Source organism: Emys orbicularis, chromosome 24 (genome assembly GCF_028017835.1).
Source record: "Emys orbicularis isolate rEmyOrb1 chromosome 24, rEmyOrb1.hap1, whole genome shotgun sequence".
NCBI classification, from domain to species: Eukaryota; Metazoa; Chordata; order Testudines; family Emydidae; genus Emys; species Emys orbicularis.
In genome coordinates this window covers 2468692-2484205 of record NC_088706.1, presented here as the reverse complement: position 1 = coordinate 2484205, position 15514 = coordinate 2468692, and the positions used below count along the sequence as shown (strand labels likewise).

Here is a 15514-nt window from a genome sequence, read left to right as displayed (position 1 = left end):
CTTATAGTGGTGGTTCCTCACATGCCCCAAACAAATGCAATCTGTAGGCCTTGCTATAGAAACTAGATCCTGACTACTGCAGAGAATGCTGCGCCTTGGTGGAGTGTAGGCATATATTACTCCTTTTTTGAAATGGAGCATGAGAGAAACAAGTAAACTCAACCTAAAGACTTAAACTTGAATCTAATTGGGGAAAGAAAATATTGTGTTTTAAAAAGTAGACTGTTCAGATCCCAATCTCAATTTGTCTGTCGCATACAGGCAGAATGCTGGCATCCCAAAACACAGGACTTTCCTCTTTTAGAGGAAGACAACTAATGTGGTTGGGAGACCAGTTATCTGAAGCCACATTCTAATGAGCTGATTGGACCTTTCTGATGTCATCAATGGACTTTGTCACTGAATTGTGGACAAAAAGCATCCATGTCCATTGTGTTAAATTGGATGGATGTGGGGCTGAAATGTTGACTTTTGCGGTTATGGCATTCTTTGGGGACAGGTGTGAAGAGAGGAAGTTGCAGGAGCAAAGAGCCCCTGATTAAAGGAGAGAGTGACTATTTTAAACTACCCCACCCCCCCCACCCCAACTGCCAGGTGTGTGGGTGTGGGTGTGGTTTGTTTGTTTGTTCCCTTTTAGCCACTCAAGTCACTTGCCCTGTAAAAGTTAAATGTTAAAGGAATTGAGTTGAAATTGGCTGCTGTGACAAACTTGTTGAAAGGGCAGCTCAGGTTCTGGGATAATGGGCCAAGGGGAAAAGGGTCCAAATACCCCAGAGAATCTCTTAAATTAAAAAAAAAAAAAAGATGGAGGGGTTAGTCAAATGTCCATATTGGTCTTTTTTGTCTAGTAACTTCTTTTCATAGATCTTTCCACTATGAAATGTAACTATTACATAAACTCAGCAAAACTTTTGAACAGAAGTCTCCTGTTTTTCTTATTCTTTGAAACCATAGTGAGTTTCTCTTTATGCTGCTAATATGTCCTGCTTAAAATAGCCTCCAGATTTGTCAGTGTTTTGTTAAATACATTTCAGTTTTCTGAAAATCCCATTTTTAAAGTTTAAACTTGCTTTTCTCTTTTTAAAGAAAAAAACAAACCCTTAGTGCCCTTTTTTGAAAATAAACATTAAAATGGGAAAACTAACTGTAAAACGTTTGTGTAGATCCCTGAGCTGAATTCCTTCTAATGCAGTGTAATCTTTATGGTTTCAGCTATTACCGTGGTGCCGTTGGGGCCCTCCTGGTCTATGACATTGCCAAACATCTCACCTACGAGAATGTTGAGCGTTGGTTAAAGGAGCTCCGGGATCATGCAGACAACAATATTGTCATCATGCTGGTGGGAAACAAGAGTGACCTGCGCCATCTGAGAGCTGTGCCCACTGATGAGGCCCGGGCTTTTGCAGGTTTGTGAACTGCGTGTTTTATCTCTTAAGCTGGTGTTTTACCTTCAGCATATGGTGTGTGGCAGACTCAAGTACTCCATCTCGGACAAGGGGCAGCCTTCCATTTGGAAGTTCTGACTTGAGGGGTGATTGTATTTTTAAAAAAAACAACAACAACCTGGCAATGGAAAAAGTGCACTTAAAGGTCGAACAGCAGTGTTTGGTTGAACTCTTTTGAGACCCAGCATTTAAACGTTGATGGTGGCAGTGGTACATGATCTCTGTGGTGGGAAGGCACTCCCAAGGGCAGCGAGTTGTATGGGCCCGTGGTCCCCAGGCTCCAGCAAATTCAGGGCCCGGAGGGGCCCAGCTCCACCAATGTTAGGGGCCGGGTCTCTCCCCCAGCCCCACCTGCCGCCCCTGTGCGCTTTTCCCCAAGCGTCCCTGCCTGCCTGGGCAGCTGCCCTGCCACTCCATGCTGCGCTCCCTCGCCACCTGCCGCCCCTGTGCGCTTTTCCCCAAGCGTCCCTGCCTGCCTGGGCAGCTGCCCTGCCACTCCATGCTGCGCTCCCTCGCCACCTGCCGCCCCTGTGCGCTTTTCCCCAAGCGTCCCTGCCTGCCTGGGCAGCTGCCCTGCCACTCCATGCTGCGCTCCCTCGCCACCTGCCGCCCCTGTGCGCTTTTCCCCAAGCGTCCCTGCCTGCCTGGGCAGCTGCCCTGCCGCTCCATGCTGCGCTCCCTCGCCTGCGTCTGCCGGCTACAAGGGAGCGGTGCCGGGGGCAGGCTGAGGCGGCTGCTGCGCCTGTGGAGGGAGGAGGCGCACGGCGCATGCCTCTTGCAGGCAACTCTGGGGGTGTAGGGGGATGGGCTTATCCTGGCTGGATTTCTTGAGCAGCAGCCTGGGGGGGCTTGGGTGAGTGTCATGCCAGGGAGGGGCCCCCCTTCCCCAGAGCTCGCTGCTGCCGGTGGGGAGAGGGCTGGGGTGTGTGTGTCCTCTCTGGGCCCCCACCAACCCCGGGGCAGCCTGCCTGCTGCACCCCAAACTCCTTATCCCCAGCCCCGCACCCCAAACCCCCTCCCCATCTCAGCCTAGAGCCAGCACACCTCCTGCAACCAACCCCTGCTCCCAGAGCCAGCACCCCAACCCCCCTGCACACAATACTCCAACCCCTTATCCTAGCCCAGAGCCCACACCCCTCCCGTACCCAAACTCCCTCCCAGAGCCTTAGGGGAGTTGGGGGGGGGGGGGCGGCACTTGGACCTGTTCTGGGTACCACCAAAAATTATACAGAGCTGCTGCCTCTGGGCACTCCTGTTTCATTGTTTCCTGCCCTTTCTAGTGTGCTGTCTCCAGGGAATTATTGGATGTGAGATAACAGAAGTCCTGCTTTTTCTAAGTCAGTCTCTCTGGGAGTGGAGTGAGAATGAATCTTGCAGTTACCCATCTACATGACTGTGCCTGTGCTATTGCTCAGAGGTACTTCTGTGTTGCTGGGAGCTGCATCACACTGGTAGTTTCAAACTGCTGTTGGCAACTGTAGAGGAATAATAATGTGCAGGGCAGGGACCCTGTTGCTTGGCAGAAGAGGGACTGAAAGGAGGGAGATGTGCTCAGACTCTGGGGATTGCTACTGTTAATACGACTATAACTAAATAAAATGGGGTGCCAGATCCATTTGAGCAAGTAGTGGAGCTTCTCCTGTCACACAGAAAACAAGACTGGGGCCAAGGCCGTCTAACCCAAGAAATCGAAGCTAAGGTCTAGAATTCAAAAGTGCTGCTAAAGTCTTTAACTGAATGATCTATTCCTTTTTACAGAAAAAAATAACTTATCTTTTATTGAAACTTCTGCCCTGGATTCCACAAATGTCGAAGAAGCCTTCAAGAACATCCTCACAGGTATAGCTTTGCTTTTTGACTTGCATGTCTGCAGTATGACACACTAAAGGGTTTTATGTGGGGAAAAGCTCACGAGAACCTCTATAGGAAAGGCACCTATCAGCTGGATCCAAGACTGGAGTCTTGCATGATGATGGGTACAGTGGAGACAGACCATTAGGGACAACAGGTAACTTCTGAAGCCCTTTTGCTGGTTTATGATGCCAAGAGGACCTGGCAGGGATTTGTGCCCTTGCAGTTGCTGCCGATGGATACCAGTGAACAGAAAGGTGGTGGTTGTTGTTTTATTTTAAATCGGGGCACTAAGGGCTGGATTTGGTTTTGCTTGAACTCGGATATGTGATGTTTTCTTTCTTTAAGGGGACCCACCAACTGCATTTTCTCTTCTGGAGGCCCACCATTATATATACACTGAGTGTGCCGGTGCATACACACACCACTGTCTTTAAATTTAATCTGAATTCAATTGACTCTTTTTTAATGTTTTTTAATTCAGACACGAAAGAAAAGGACAACTATGTGCTATCCACACTAATACTGTACATGCTGTCATACAGGGCTGCGGAGCCCCATTTAAAAGGGGGAGTGGGGCGGCCTCCAGCTTAGCCTTGTCCCCGCTCAGCTCCTCCCAGCTCCCTTGCTCTTGCTCTCTCAGCCCCGCCCTCTCTTGTGAATAGAGAACTCTATTAGGGCTTGTGCTCCCTGTAGTTTAAGGTAATCGCTGCTTTCTTTACGGGGGAGTGGAGGACAGGCTACATACAGCAAAACAAAGGAACACACAAAACATCCTGCAGGCTGTTCTTTTCCTGGGAGAGAATTAGCCTCTCAAGATCCTTTTATGTCTGGGGAACCCAACTGAAACAGACACCAAACACGGATCCCCTCCTGGCAAGGAGGGGGGCACACAATGCCAGTCTTCCTCTGCATCAAGGAGAGAACACTCCTGCTGCCCTGCTCCCAGACCCTCTGCTTGGCTCCCCCCAACCCTTTGCTCTTGTTCTCCCACCTCTGTCTCTGTGGCTGGGTCATGATCACTGCTGACTGGCCACTTGCTGGCTCTGGCTGCATGCTCCAAACTGCTGCTGCTGCCTGAATCCTGCTGCCTAGGTGGAGTGAGAGTGGGCTCCAGATGGCGACAGCAGCAGCCAGCGCAGAGGAAGCCGCCAGCGCTCTCTACCAGACAGTCAGCAGTCTGTGCATGCCCTGGAGGCACTTCCTCTGTGCTGTGGTTGCTGCCATCCAGATCCCACTCCTCACGCTGCTGCCCGCTGCCCAGGGGAAGCGAGAGTGCAGTGGGGGAGTGCCTCTGGGGCACATGCAACCCACCTAGACCCTTCCCGCCACCCACTGGTGGGTTGGGAAACACTGCACTAGTGAAACGGGGGAAGTGTTGAATCTTAGACCAGTCTACACTAGAAAAGATTTTCTAAATATAGCTATACCAGCAAGCCCTCTCAGTGGAGACGCAGCAAAAGGGTGCTCTTGCTGGTGTAGTTCACCACATGAAATAAGCTATACTGCCAGAAGCACTTCTATGCCAGTATACATGCATCTACTCTAGGGCTTTTGCTGGTATAAAAAGCCACTGTTGCTATACTGGCAAAAGTTTCTAATGTAGACCTGGCCCTAAACAGGAAGTGATTAACGCTGTTTAAGGTGAGATTTTAACAAAAGCACCTTCCCAAGCATGTTTCACTCCCATTTTAGGATAATTCTACCAGTTCTGTAATTCAGCGTAGTTGATGAGACTTGAATTTCTAACAACAACGTTCTTTCATTAAAAGCTTTTTGGAAAGGCAGGACAGGCCCAATTTTGTTTTCCTCAGCTGTGCTGGTGACTTTTAGGACCCCCTGCATTCTATAAAATGTCAACATTCCTGGCACATTCATAAAAATATTTCGTGCCTGCAAGTGCTGCTAATCTCTCAAGTGCTCTAGTTCCATACCAAACTGGGATTCGGGTTTGCTATTGTAATTGGGAAGCTGGTGAAGATCAATGTCTGGGACATGAGACATATGAAAGGGAAGCCAGAAGCAGGAACACTAGTAAAACAACATGAAGCTGTCCTTTACATATAAAGCTGTCCCTCCTTTTAATAATAGTAAAAAAATGTATCTGGTAGGGCTCTATCTACCACTTATTTACCTTGCTGCAATTGCTCCAAAGCACAAGTTACTCCTGGGGGAATTCCGCACCACTGCACAATGCAGAATTTATGCAAAATTAATGTTCTGTGCAGAATTTCACTTTTTCCCCCCAGAGAATTTGTGCTGCAGAGCTGCTGGATGCCACTAGGGGCTGCTGGACCCTGCAGAGCCTGGCTCCCCAGGTTGCAAATAGAGGCCATTGTGGGGGATGGGGACTGGAGGGTTCCCAGCAGCTGCAGTTCCCAGCATGCCCTGAAAGAAGGTGGTGTGGGCCACAGCCCTGCGGTGTGTGGAGCACCCAGCCTGGCAGGGGTGGAGGCCCTGTGGAGTGTCAGCCCTGCACAGCCCAACACTGAAATCACCACAGGGTACTCCATATAAGTCCCGTCTGACCATCATCAGGCTGTCTCTCCCTCTGGATCTCTGGGGGTGGAGGGGGTACAGGTGTCTGGGTTGGGGGGGGCACCCCACAGCTGGATCTCTGCAGGGGGAAAGGGGTGTGGGTGTCTGGGCCGGGGGGTGTCCCATGCAGCCCCCTCCAGTTTCCCCTCCCCCCAGCAGTGTCCTCTGTTTGGGAACCTCTATATGGCAACACTACAGGTGCAGGGTGAAAAAATGAGACTAGACTAAAAGACTGGAGGGGCAGAGTTTTCCCCCAAGATGTGCCCAGCTGCCGCATGTGACGTACCCAGACTGAGGCACCTGACAAAAGCATAACAGAATCAGGAACTTGGTTGTCGTAGGGGTTTCTTTAACTCGCTACTCCGGGGGAATTAAAGGCCCCAAGGGACTAAGTGTGTATGCAGCAGAAAGAAAGGAAGGAGACCAAGGGAGTCTTGCACTGGAAGCTGCTTACCAGTGACCAGGCCTTCCTGGTGCCCATCTCTGAATCAAAGGGGGAAACATGAGAGAAGGAAATACAAACTTCTACGGATCTGCACAAACTTGCCTATATTCTGGCAGTACCATCTCTATGCAAGGGCAGGTTAGTGGGTGACCAGAGCTGGCTGAAGGCAGTGAGAACAACCTGAACAAGCCTCCGCCACTGTGCCACAAAGAGTAGTGTCAGGATCTGGCTTCGTGGAACATATATGTGGATCCTTAGCCAGGACAGTCAATAGGGAACAAACTTTGTACTAAACCCTTTGGGCTACAAGCCAAACTGTAGGAAAGGTCTCATACACCAGGGGATGAAGGGCGTCTGCCATATGTTAGAATATAGTCCCCTGTCCTTAAAGGAAGGACTCTAATAACCACTTAAGTCCTTTTCAATCATGATTCCCGAACTCTTTTTTTTGCCATAGCATCACACTGGGCTAATGTGATACTTGTATGTATAAAGAAGGAAATATCAAGCGGGTGTAGAGTTGCTCCCTATAGTCTGTCTCAACAATCTCTACTGCAGGGGTCTCAAACTCAAATGACCATGAGGGCCACATGAGGACTAGTACATTGGCCCGAGGGCCGCATTTACTGACACCTCCCCCCTTGGCCCCACCCCCACTCCACCCTTTCCATGAGGCCCCACCCCTTCCCTGCCCCCATTCCAACCCCTTCCCTGAAATCCCCACCCCAACTCTGCCCCCTCCCTGCCCCCAGGGGGTGCAGGAGGGGTGTGGGGTGTGGCGGGGACTCAGGGCAGGGAGTTGGGGTGAGGGGTGCAGCAGGGGGTCAGGGTGCAGCAGGGGGCTCAGGGCAGGGGTTTGGAGTGTAGGAGGGGTGTGGGGTGCAGCGGGGGGTTCAGGGCAGGGGTGCAGGGTGCGGCAGGGGGTTGGGGTGCAGGGTGCAGCGGGGGCTCAGGGCAGGGGTGCAGCAGGGGGCTCAGGGCAGGGGTGCAGGAGGAGTGCAGCAGGGGGCTCAGGGCAGGGTGCAGGAGGGGTGCAGCAGGCTCAGGGTAGTGGGTTGGGGTGCAGCAGGGGTGTGGGGTGCAGCGGGGTTGGGGTGCAGGAGGGGTGCAGCTGCAGGAAGGGTTCGGGGGGGTGGGCTCCGGCCCAACGTGCACAGGGGGCAGGGTAGGCAGGCTGCCTGCCTGCCCTGCCCCCGCTCCGCTCCGGGAAGCCAACGGAACCTGGGGAAGGAGGGGCGCAGGGGTGTGTGTGGCTGTTGCTTTAGGCACCGCCCCCAGCAGCTCCCATTGGCCATGAACGGGGAACTGTGACCAATGGGAGCTGCTGAGGGCGGTGCCTGAAGCAACAGCCACACACCCCCCTGCGCCCCTCCTTCCCCAGGTTCCGTCGGCTTCCCTGAGCGGCGCGGGGGCAGGGCAGGCAGGCGGGGAGCCTGCCCTGCCCCTGGTGCGCATCGGGCCGGAGCCGCTCTAGGTAAATACTGGGGGAGGGCGGGAGGGGCCGCAAGGAGCTCGTGGTATTGCAGGGGAATGGGCCTGGGATGTAATCTGGTGGGTTTTTAAAACCTGAATTTCTGTAGCCTTATTGAATTACACTCAGGAGCTATGTGTAGAAGCTGATGGGCCATTTGGATGGGTTCAAGGTTCCCAGTATATCCAGCATAGAGACCCTGGTGGGCTGCATGTTCTAGAGCCTTTCAAAAACCCAGCAGGGTTTGGTGGTCCGTGGATCACAGTTTGAGAACCTCTGGCACAGAGAGTACACTTATAAAGTTTGCGGACGATACCAAACTGGGAGGGGTTGCAAGTGCTTTGGAGGGTAGGATTAAAATTCAAAATGATCTGGACAAACTGGAGAAATGGTCTGAAGTCAATAGGATGAAATTCAATAAGGACAAATGCAAAGTCCTCCACTTAGGAAGGAGCAATCAGTTGCACACATACAAAATGGGAAATGACTGCCTAGGAAGGAGTACTCTGGAAAGGGATGTAGGGGTCATAGTGGACCACAAGCTAAATATGAGTCAACAGTGTAACGCTGTTGCGTTTTGTTTTTTGCAAACATCGTTCTGGGATGTATTAGCAGGAGTGTTGTAAGAAAGACACAAGAAGTAATTCTTCCGCTCTACTCCGCTGATTAGGCCTCAACTGGAGTACTGTGTCCAGTTCTGGGCGCCACATTTCAGGAAAGATGTGGACAAATTGGAGAAAGTCCGGAGAAGAGCAACAAAAATGATTAATGACCTGTGAAGGAAGATTGGAAGGGGTGGGGGCGGGGCTGGGGGCAGAGTGGGGGGCTTTTGTATCTTTATATGAAAAGGTGTCAGTGATGCAGCCCTTGGGCCAATGTACAAGTCCTCATGTGGCCCTCGTGGTGATTTGAGTTTGAGATCCCTGGTCTAGAAGATAACCTCATGAGTGCAGGGGACTGGACTAGATGATCTCTGTGTCCCTTCCAGTCCTACAATTCTATGAATCTATAATAACACAAACAAAGAAGCTTATTTCTGAAAAAGCTTTTAACCTGACCATGTTCTTTCTGAAGTGTTACGAGGCCATTAATCCTCCTGCTTCAAGGCATAATTGATTAGTTTGAATCGGAAAGAAATTACTTTACTTTATGATCTAGTACTGCATTATGGGACTCTGGCTTTCACTGACCTGTGTGTTCCAGATCACCATGGGAGAGACAAGGGCTGGTACAGTTCAGCGGTAACAGCGTTCTGATATTCTTGTAGCAGTTGACCAAAGTTGAAGTGTGCAGTGACCACTGGAAAGAGCTGCTGATGCATAAGTAGAAGTTTTAACAAACATCCTGTTTAACAATAATGCTTCTAGATGGTGTGACTTGCTCTTTTATATAGGACATGCCCTTGAAAATGGGTTCTTTGTTTAGGGAGTTAATCTCCTCTTTCTGCTTATACCCCACTAAAGGCCCATCAGCCATATCCTCTGCAAATTGGTGTCAAGCAGCACTTTGGAGGAGGAGTTGGCAGCAAGAGCAGATTAATTCATTAAACAAAGATCTAGTTTTCATGATGTCCTTATTAACAGGGCATGGGCAGAAGAATACAGCTATACAACTGATGAGGAAGCTGTTCAAAAATAATGGCTTTCAGAGGTGTCAGTGGGTATTCATATTCTGCCCTGCATTGGATTAAGCAAAACCAGAATTTATGACTAAACTAGAAGAGATTTGGGATTAGCTAGATAACACTGTATAAACCTTGTTTTGGCAAGGTAAACCGCCTCCTTTTTGGGCCAAAAGGGTCTGCTGTGGGTAAGCACTAGGGCTGGTTAGACTAGATTACCCTTGAAACTCTTCAGTACTACATTCTACAATGTCCTTTCTGTGGAATGTGCAAATACCTTGCTGGAGCAAATGTGTTTGTCTAGGCTCTCGCTAATGAGTCTGTTCTCATTTACAGAAATCTACCGCATCGTCTCACAGAAGCAGATTGCAGATCGATCTGCACACGATGAGTCTCCCGGCAACAATGTAGTTGATATCAGTGTCCCGCCAACCACCGATGGACAGAAATCCAACAAACTCCAGTGCTGTCAGAACCTGTGACCTGTAGATGCTGTCTGTGCCCCTCGCATCGTCTGTGCTTCAGTTAGAAACTTGTGTGGGCTTCTTTCAAATATTTCCTGTGATTCAGTGACTCCCTGTGTTCTTCTCCACACCCCTCCCCAACTCCCTTCTTTCATCTTAGAGCTTGAATTGTAGGGCTAACATTCCCTTGCCTCTGAAATTCCCTTTTGAATGTGATGACTTTTGGGCTTGAAATGTAGGCACTGATCTGGTAGACATATTTGTTGTGGAATATCTGCTGCTGGATGTTATCCCATGAAGCACTCTCCTCAAATGTATATTTTTATTTTTGTGTGGGAGAGGAGGCATGGGGACTTGGTTAGAACGGCTGAAGAAATAACTCCATTTAGGTTTTCATTTATCTCCTAGTCAGACTTTTTCACAGTCTCTTATGTTTCTGTAAACATGGGGGAGAAATTAAAAGATAACTAGTCTACCAAATGTTCTGTTTTCTATCCAGATGACGTATCCGTGAGGTTTTTAGTGGCTGCACACATGGGTGGTGTTGAAAATAACCTCACTTATTATGTAATTCCCCTGAATGCATAGTTAATCTGGCTGTGCAGTTTACTGTTTCTTGCCTGGGAAAACTTCTCTACTCTTAATTTGTTTGATTTGGGATCAATGAAGTATGTCTGCATTGCATTATTTGCCACGATGGATGCCTGTTCAGCTCTGGGCAGGCAGTATGAAGTGGCTTAATATTTATTCTTGGCTTTGTTAATGAACATTAATGTACAGTAAGTGCCAGCATATTAATTTTAAGGTCCTTTTGCAAGCTGTAGAACTAGGTTCATTTTATACTGTAGATCAGTGTCTGGAGGAGAAATCCTCTCTAGTCCCAGAATTTTTTTGCATGCTGCTTTCTCACTAGGTCTATCCCTAAATCCGTTTGAGTGAGAGTAAAGCAATATTTTCCTGTCATGTACATACCTGCACTCGTAAGGTTTTTTGGTTGTTGTAGAGAAACCCAATACTTTATACATTTTGTAAAACGTACGCAGAACCATAGCATCTTGGATTTTCTTTCCATTATCGTTCACTATTGACCTTGTGCTTAATTTTTTTTCTTGACCTCTACTAAACTGTATAAAATTCCGCGTAATACACACTGTCCTGCTACTTCACTCTTGGCCTGTTTTCTGAATTGCAGCTTGTAACTTCCAAATATGACTGATTATCTGTCATCAGGAGGGCTAACAACTATATAAAACTGGTTGAATGGGAATAATTTTATCACAAACTTGTCAGTTGCTTGCTAGCTTGTGAAAATCCTCTGTGGGGAAGGGTTCATCGGTCACCAGCTCTGGTACTGTTGCATCTTTGCAGTAAACAGTGTTGTGTTGAAAGAGAGTACCAGGTGAAATGATCAAAACGAAGCGTTGGGAGCACCCGCTGTTCTCGGGAGGCTAGCTAAAGCAACTTGCTTCCAAATTCTGAGTCCAGGCCTCACTTGACACATCCTACCTTGCATGTCAGTGAGTTGTTGATTTTTATGTTACAAAGTGAATCTGAAATTGTACATTGTTTGCTTGGGGTGGGGTGGGGAGTGAACATTCCAGTCTCAACTGTTTTGTATTTGGTTATGTAATAAAATGAAGGGCAGTGAACTCTGCTGGCTTTTCTTTATAAGATGTCCAGCCAAATGCATTGAATTTTACAAATAGAAGGCCAGAGTTTTAAGCTAAGCAGTCACATGGTCTCAGTACTTCATAGTTTTACATACATTATTTAAACTTAACCTGTTTTCTAGTACATTCACCACAGTCATTGGCCAGGGTTCATTTCAGGCTGTGGGACTATGCTCTAGGTGAACGATCCCCATCTCATGGGGAAGGTATTGATCCCTCCTGGGAAGTGGTGGGGTGCTGTCCCAGTGCTGGAAGCACTCTCAGCACATGACACTAGCACTAATAACATCCTGAGAACAGGACTCCTAGCAAGCCTGAACTGGAACCGTCTCCTTCTGGTGTGTCTGAGCCATTGTGTGACTTGCAGTTGGTATTTGGAGGCTGGCAGGGGAAGCACATCATGCATAATATATTGAAAACAGTCTCACAAAGGTTTGAAAATATTCCTTTCAAGAGCAGGCAGCCACTCTTGGAGCTGGAGTGCTTGGTTTTGTTTTGTTTTGTTTTTTTAAAAAGCTCCTTCAACAGAACACTTGATGTAAAGGAGTGAGGAGCACTCCCTGAGTACTTTGATGGCATGAGGAAGAATTGTGCTGTTAAGAGGCCTTAGTCCATGGTAATTTACTAATATGGTGATTACCCTGCAGCCTTTGTTTCTAAAGGTGAACGTCACCTGCCTCTCCTCTTGTGAGCTGGTGAGGGGTTTTCTGGCTAGTTTGAGAAGAGTTGAGAGAAGCAGTAGGTGTCATAATTGGTTAAATTCCTAGGTTCTGGCATAGAAACATTTTTACTCCTGGGATTTGTGCAGAGCTCTGGGATTTGGCTCAAAGCCCTAATAAAAAATCCTTGTCCAGGGCTCAAGTACAACCAAGCGTCTTGCTTACTGAAGAGATCCTGTGCTATTTCCACCTGTCCGAAGAGGTCCTGGCATAACGAGCTGCTCAGTTGTGCTCTCCCCTGGTGATGAAGCGTGACTACACTGCCCACGTCACAGCGCTGCTGCGCCTGCGCTGTCGCATGGGCAGTGTAGACAGACCCTTGGTTTTCTGGCTGCACTCCAGCCCATACTTGGCACAACGTTGTTTGTCTGCATTGGTCGGTTGCTTCATTAGCCTGGGTCTGGACTGTTTCCCACAGGCTGTTCTGCAATTGTTTGCAAAGTCAGCAGAGCACAAAACTCTTCCCCCTCCTGTGAGGAGGAGATGCTTTTGCCTAAGGTATGCCAGAGGCCATTAGTACTAGAGAACGGGCACTTACTGTAGTCTTAAGTCTTATTAGCTCTTAAATGTCTTCCCATGCACAGATAGGAAACCTTCATGGGGTTACCTTGTAATCTAAAGTACCTTGATTCTCCCCCATGCCGATCCCATACACTTCTGAAATGTACTGTGATTAGAAAGCACTGCAGGTGCCTGCTCTTGGAGTCCATGCAGAAGAGAGCTAGACAAAGGAAGCGTTCTGATACTCCGACCTGGAGCAGCTAGAACAACCCTTCAAATAAACTGTACAGTAGTGCAGACTATTGCTACACTTTCTTGACATGAAAAAATTGAACTCCGCTTAGCTGCAGCATAACTCCATAGGAGTCCCTGGCATAACCTCATTAGCTCCATATCCCAAATTTGTAGTGCAAGGAAAAACAAGAAGGGGTACACTTCTGTCCTTAGTCACTTGTCTCCAATGGGGGCATTTGCATGTCAGTGAGAGCAAAATTTGTCTCCTAAATTAAAACTCCTTTTTACAGAAAGCTGCCTGCTCAAGGAAGCAAACAGGTTCTGTGGGAGTTAGTTAAATCTTCACAAAGCTTGTTCCCCAAGTCCCTGCTTCACCCAGACACTGCAAACAGTGTTAGCTTTCAAAACTTAGTAAAAACTAACTTCAAAAACATCTTCCACCATCAAGTGTGGATGGTCTGGTCGTTGTCTCCATTTTGAAGCTCCCTGCTGAGTTTAAATTTATTTCTGTCTTGGATGGGGCCATGATAGCAGCATCTTTTACTAATTAAATAACTAGATAATCACGATCTATTGAAGCTGTTTTGGAGAGGAGGCAGAAGACCAAAATTAATGAACACCCAATGTTTGTCACTGAACACATGCACAGCGGAACCTCATTACGTCCTGTTCTGATCAGGGTTCTCTTGTTAAATCTCACATTCATTTCTGTCACATGGGGAAGTCTCAGTAACTGCCTACATGTCTGAGTTCAATGACATATAGGAGCTCTCAGACGGTTTTTATGGAGTTCACCTCTGATGTGCAAAGCAAGCAAGTGTGGTCCAGTGGAAAGTTTAAATCACTAAAATTGTTATTGCAAAACTCCACAATGACGGTCTGCTCTAATTGTTGAATCCCTTTGTTAAAAGGACTCTGTGTGTGTCCGCTGTAGAAGCGTTTGCAGAGGGGAAAGGAATATGATTTCCTCTTTCCTCCCGCACAGCTCATCAGAGCTATATCAGAGGGAGCTGACTTTACGTGGTGCCTCTACAGAACCCCCAGCCTGTGGGAAAAGACCTAGTATATTTGTCCATTAAAAAAAAAAAAAAAAAAAAAAAAAAAAAATCAAAGTGGGAAATTCATATGAATCAAGAGATATCTTCACACTGCAAGACAACTGCTCTTTCAACTGGAATTGTTAGGCTGCCATCTTGATTTTGAGGACCGGTCTGTGCCTTTGCTATTTGAACAGGTCACTCATTGAAAGAAGCCAACTTGCTTTGAAAATCTGCTTCTCTGTTTGGCCAGTAATATTTTAATTTCTGTGTGCTAGTCCTGTGGGCACAGAATGCTGTCATGACCTTGATCTATCAGTGGTGTGAAACTGAGTCCATCTGTGCTCTGTGATAGGAGAGTCTCCATTCTGAGCGTAAAGGAAGAATACCTTCCTTAGACATTTTGATCTCAGTAGAAAAATACAAACCTAATAAGGTATTTCATAGGCACCTACTGAGGCCTTTCCCCCCCTTCCTAACAGTAAAGGAATCTACACTAATTAAGGACCCGGCTCTTTTTAAAGTGGCAAAAGTCAGGCAATTTGGAGTGAAGGCTGAAATTGTCCTTCACTGGTCTACAGCCTGTTAGGGCTGAGTTTGGAGACTCATGGTTTCTAGAACAGACCCTTAACAGGACTGTAATGTAGAATTTTGTAGTTCAGACTGATGAGCAGTGGGATATTTCCAGAAAAACGTTGTGATCTCCAAGGCTGCTTCATTACAGTTATTTACACGATCACCATTTTTTTGGTAGAGTGTAGTCTATCAGGCTTTGTGGGCTATAACACTGGACCTTTATGCAACTGAGAAGAGGTTCCTGTCACTTACTTTTACTCATGGGTAATGTGTTCAGTTAAGTGCAATTCACTTTGTAAATATATATATGCATCACTTGATTTTTGTGCATGGTTATTATGTATTGTGGATATAAAGATTGCCAAACCAAATTGTGTGTAAATTATTTTGTTCTAAACATTCTTAGAATAAGATGGGAATCTGTTGCCTTTGGAACTAGCAAGGTAAAAGAACCTCAATTCTGGTAGTTCAGTCAACAGACATTACATTGCCTTTGCTAGTGATCTGAATGGTTTGGGGGGAAGATGTCTGATTAGTAGGTGGTGCTGAGTCAAGTGGAGTTCACAAGCACACAGCTATTAATGACATTCCTTGAGAGGCCATTGGATTGACCCTTATCCCTTGGAGCAGTGGGAGCCCACCACTCTCTCTACATTGTACCACTCCCCTTCCAGCTGAGCCTTTGGAACCTGTTATGATCCCTTCTTACTCAGCCTGACCAGTGGGGCTGCTGAACAATACCAGACACTCCAGCTCAATGAGGAACTGAGCGTGTTAACAGCCAGTGGTGACCTGGTGTGGGTAAGGGGGAATCCAGCTAGAAATGCGCAGAGCCATGAAGTCAGTGGGAAGACGTTCCGTCTGTCCTTTACACTTGTTCAGATCAAGTAATTCAATCTTGTGGTTATTTTTTAGTTGGTTCTGCAGCAGAAGGTATGATTT

At 47.6% G+C, this 15514-nt stretch overlaps 1 protein-coding gene across 1 annotated transcript in view; it reads left to right on the top strand.

Annotated features, from left to right (window-relative positions):
* Positions 1-11482, top strand: part of RAB11B (RAB11B, member RAS oncogene family) — a 32022-nt gene extending 20540 nt beyond the window's left edge. The window contains exons 3-5 of the mRNA XM_065422167.1: positions 1213-1406; positions 3204-3284; positions 9708-11482. Of these exons, the coding sequence (XP_065278239.1) occupies positions 1213-1406; positions 3204-3284; positions 9708-9853 (421 nt within the window). The 3' untranslated portion in view covers positions 9854-11482. The remainder of the gene's footprint in view (positions 1-1212; positions 1407-3203; positions 3285-9707) is intronic.
* The last annotated feature ends 4032 nt before the right edge of the window (positions 11483-15514 follow it).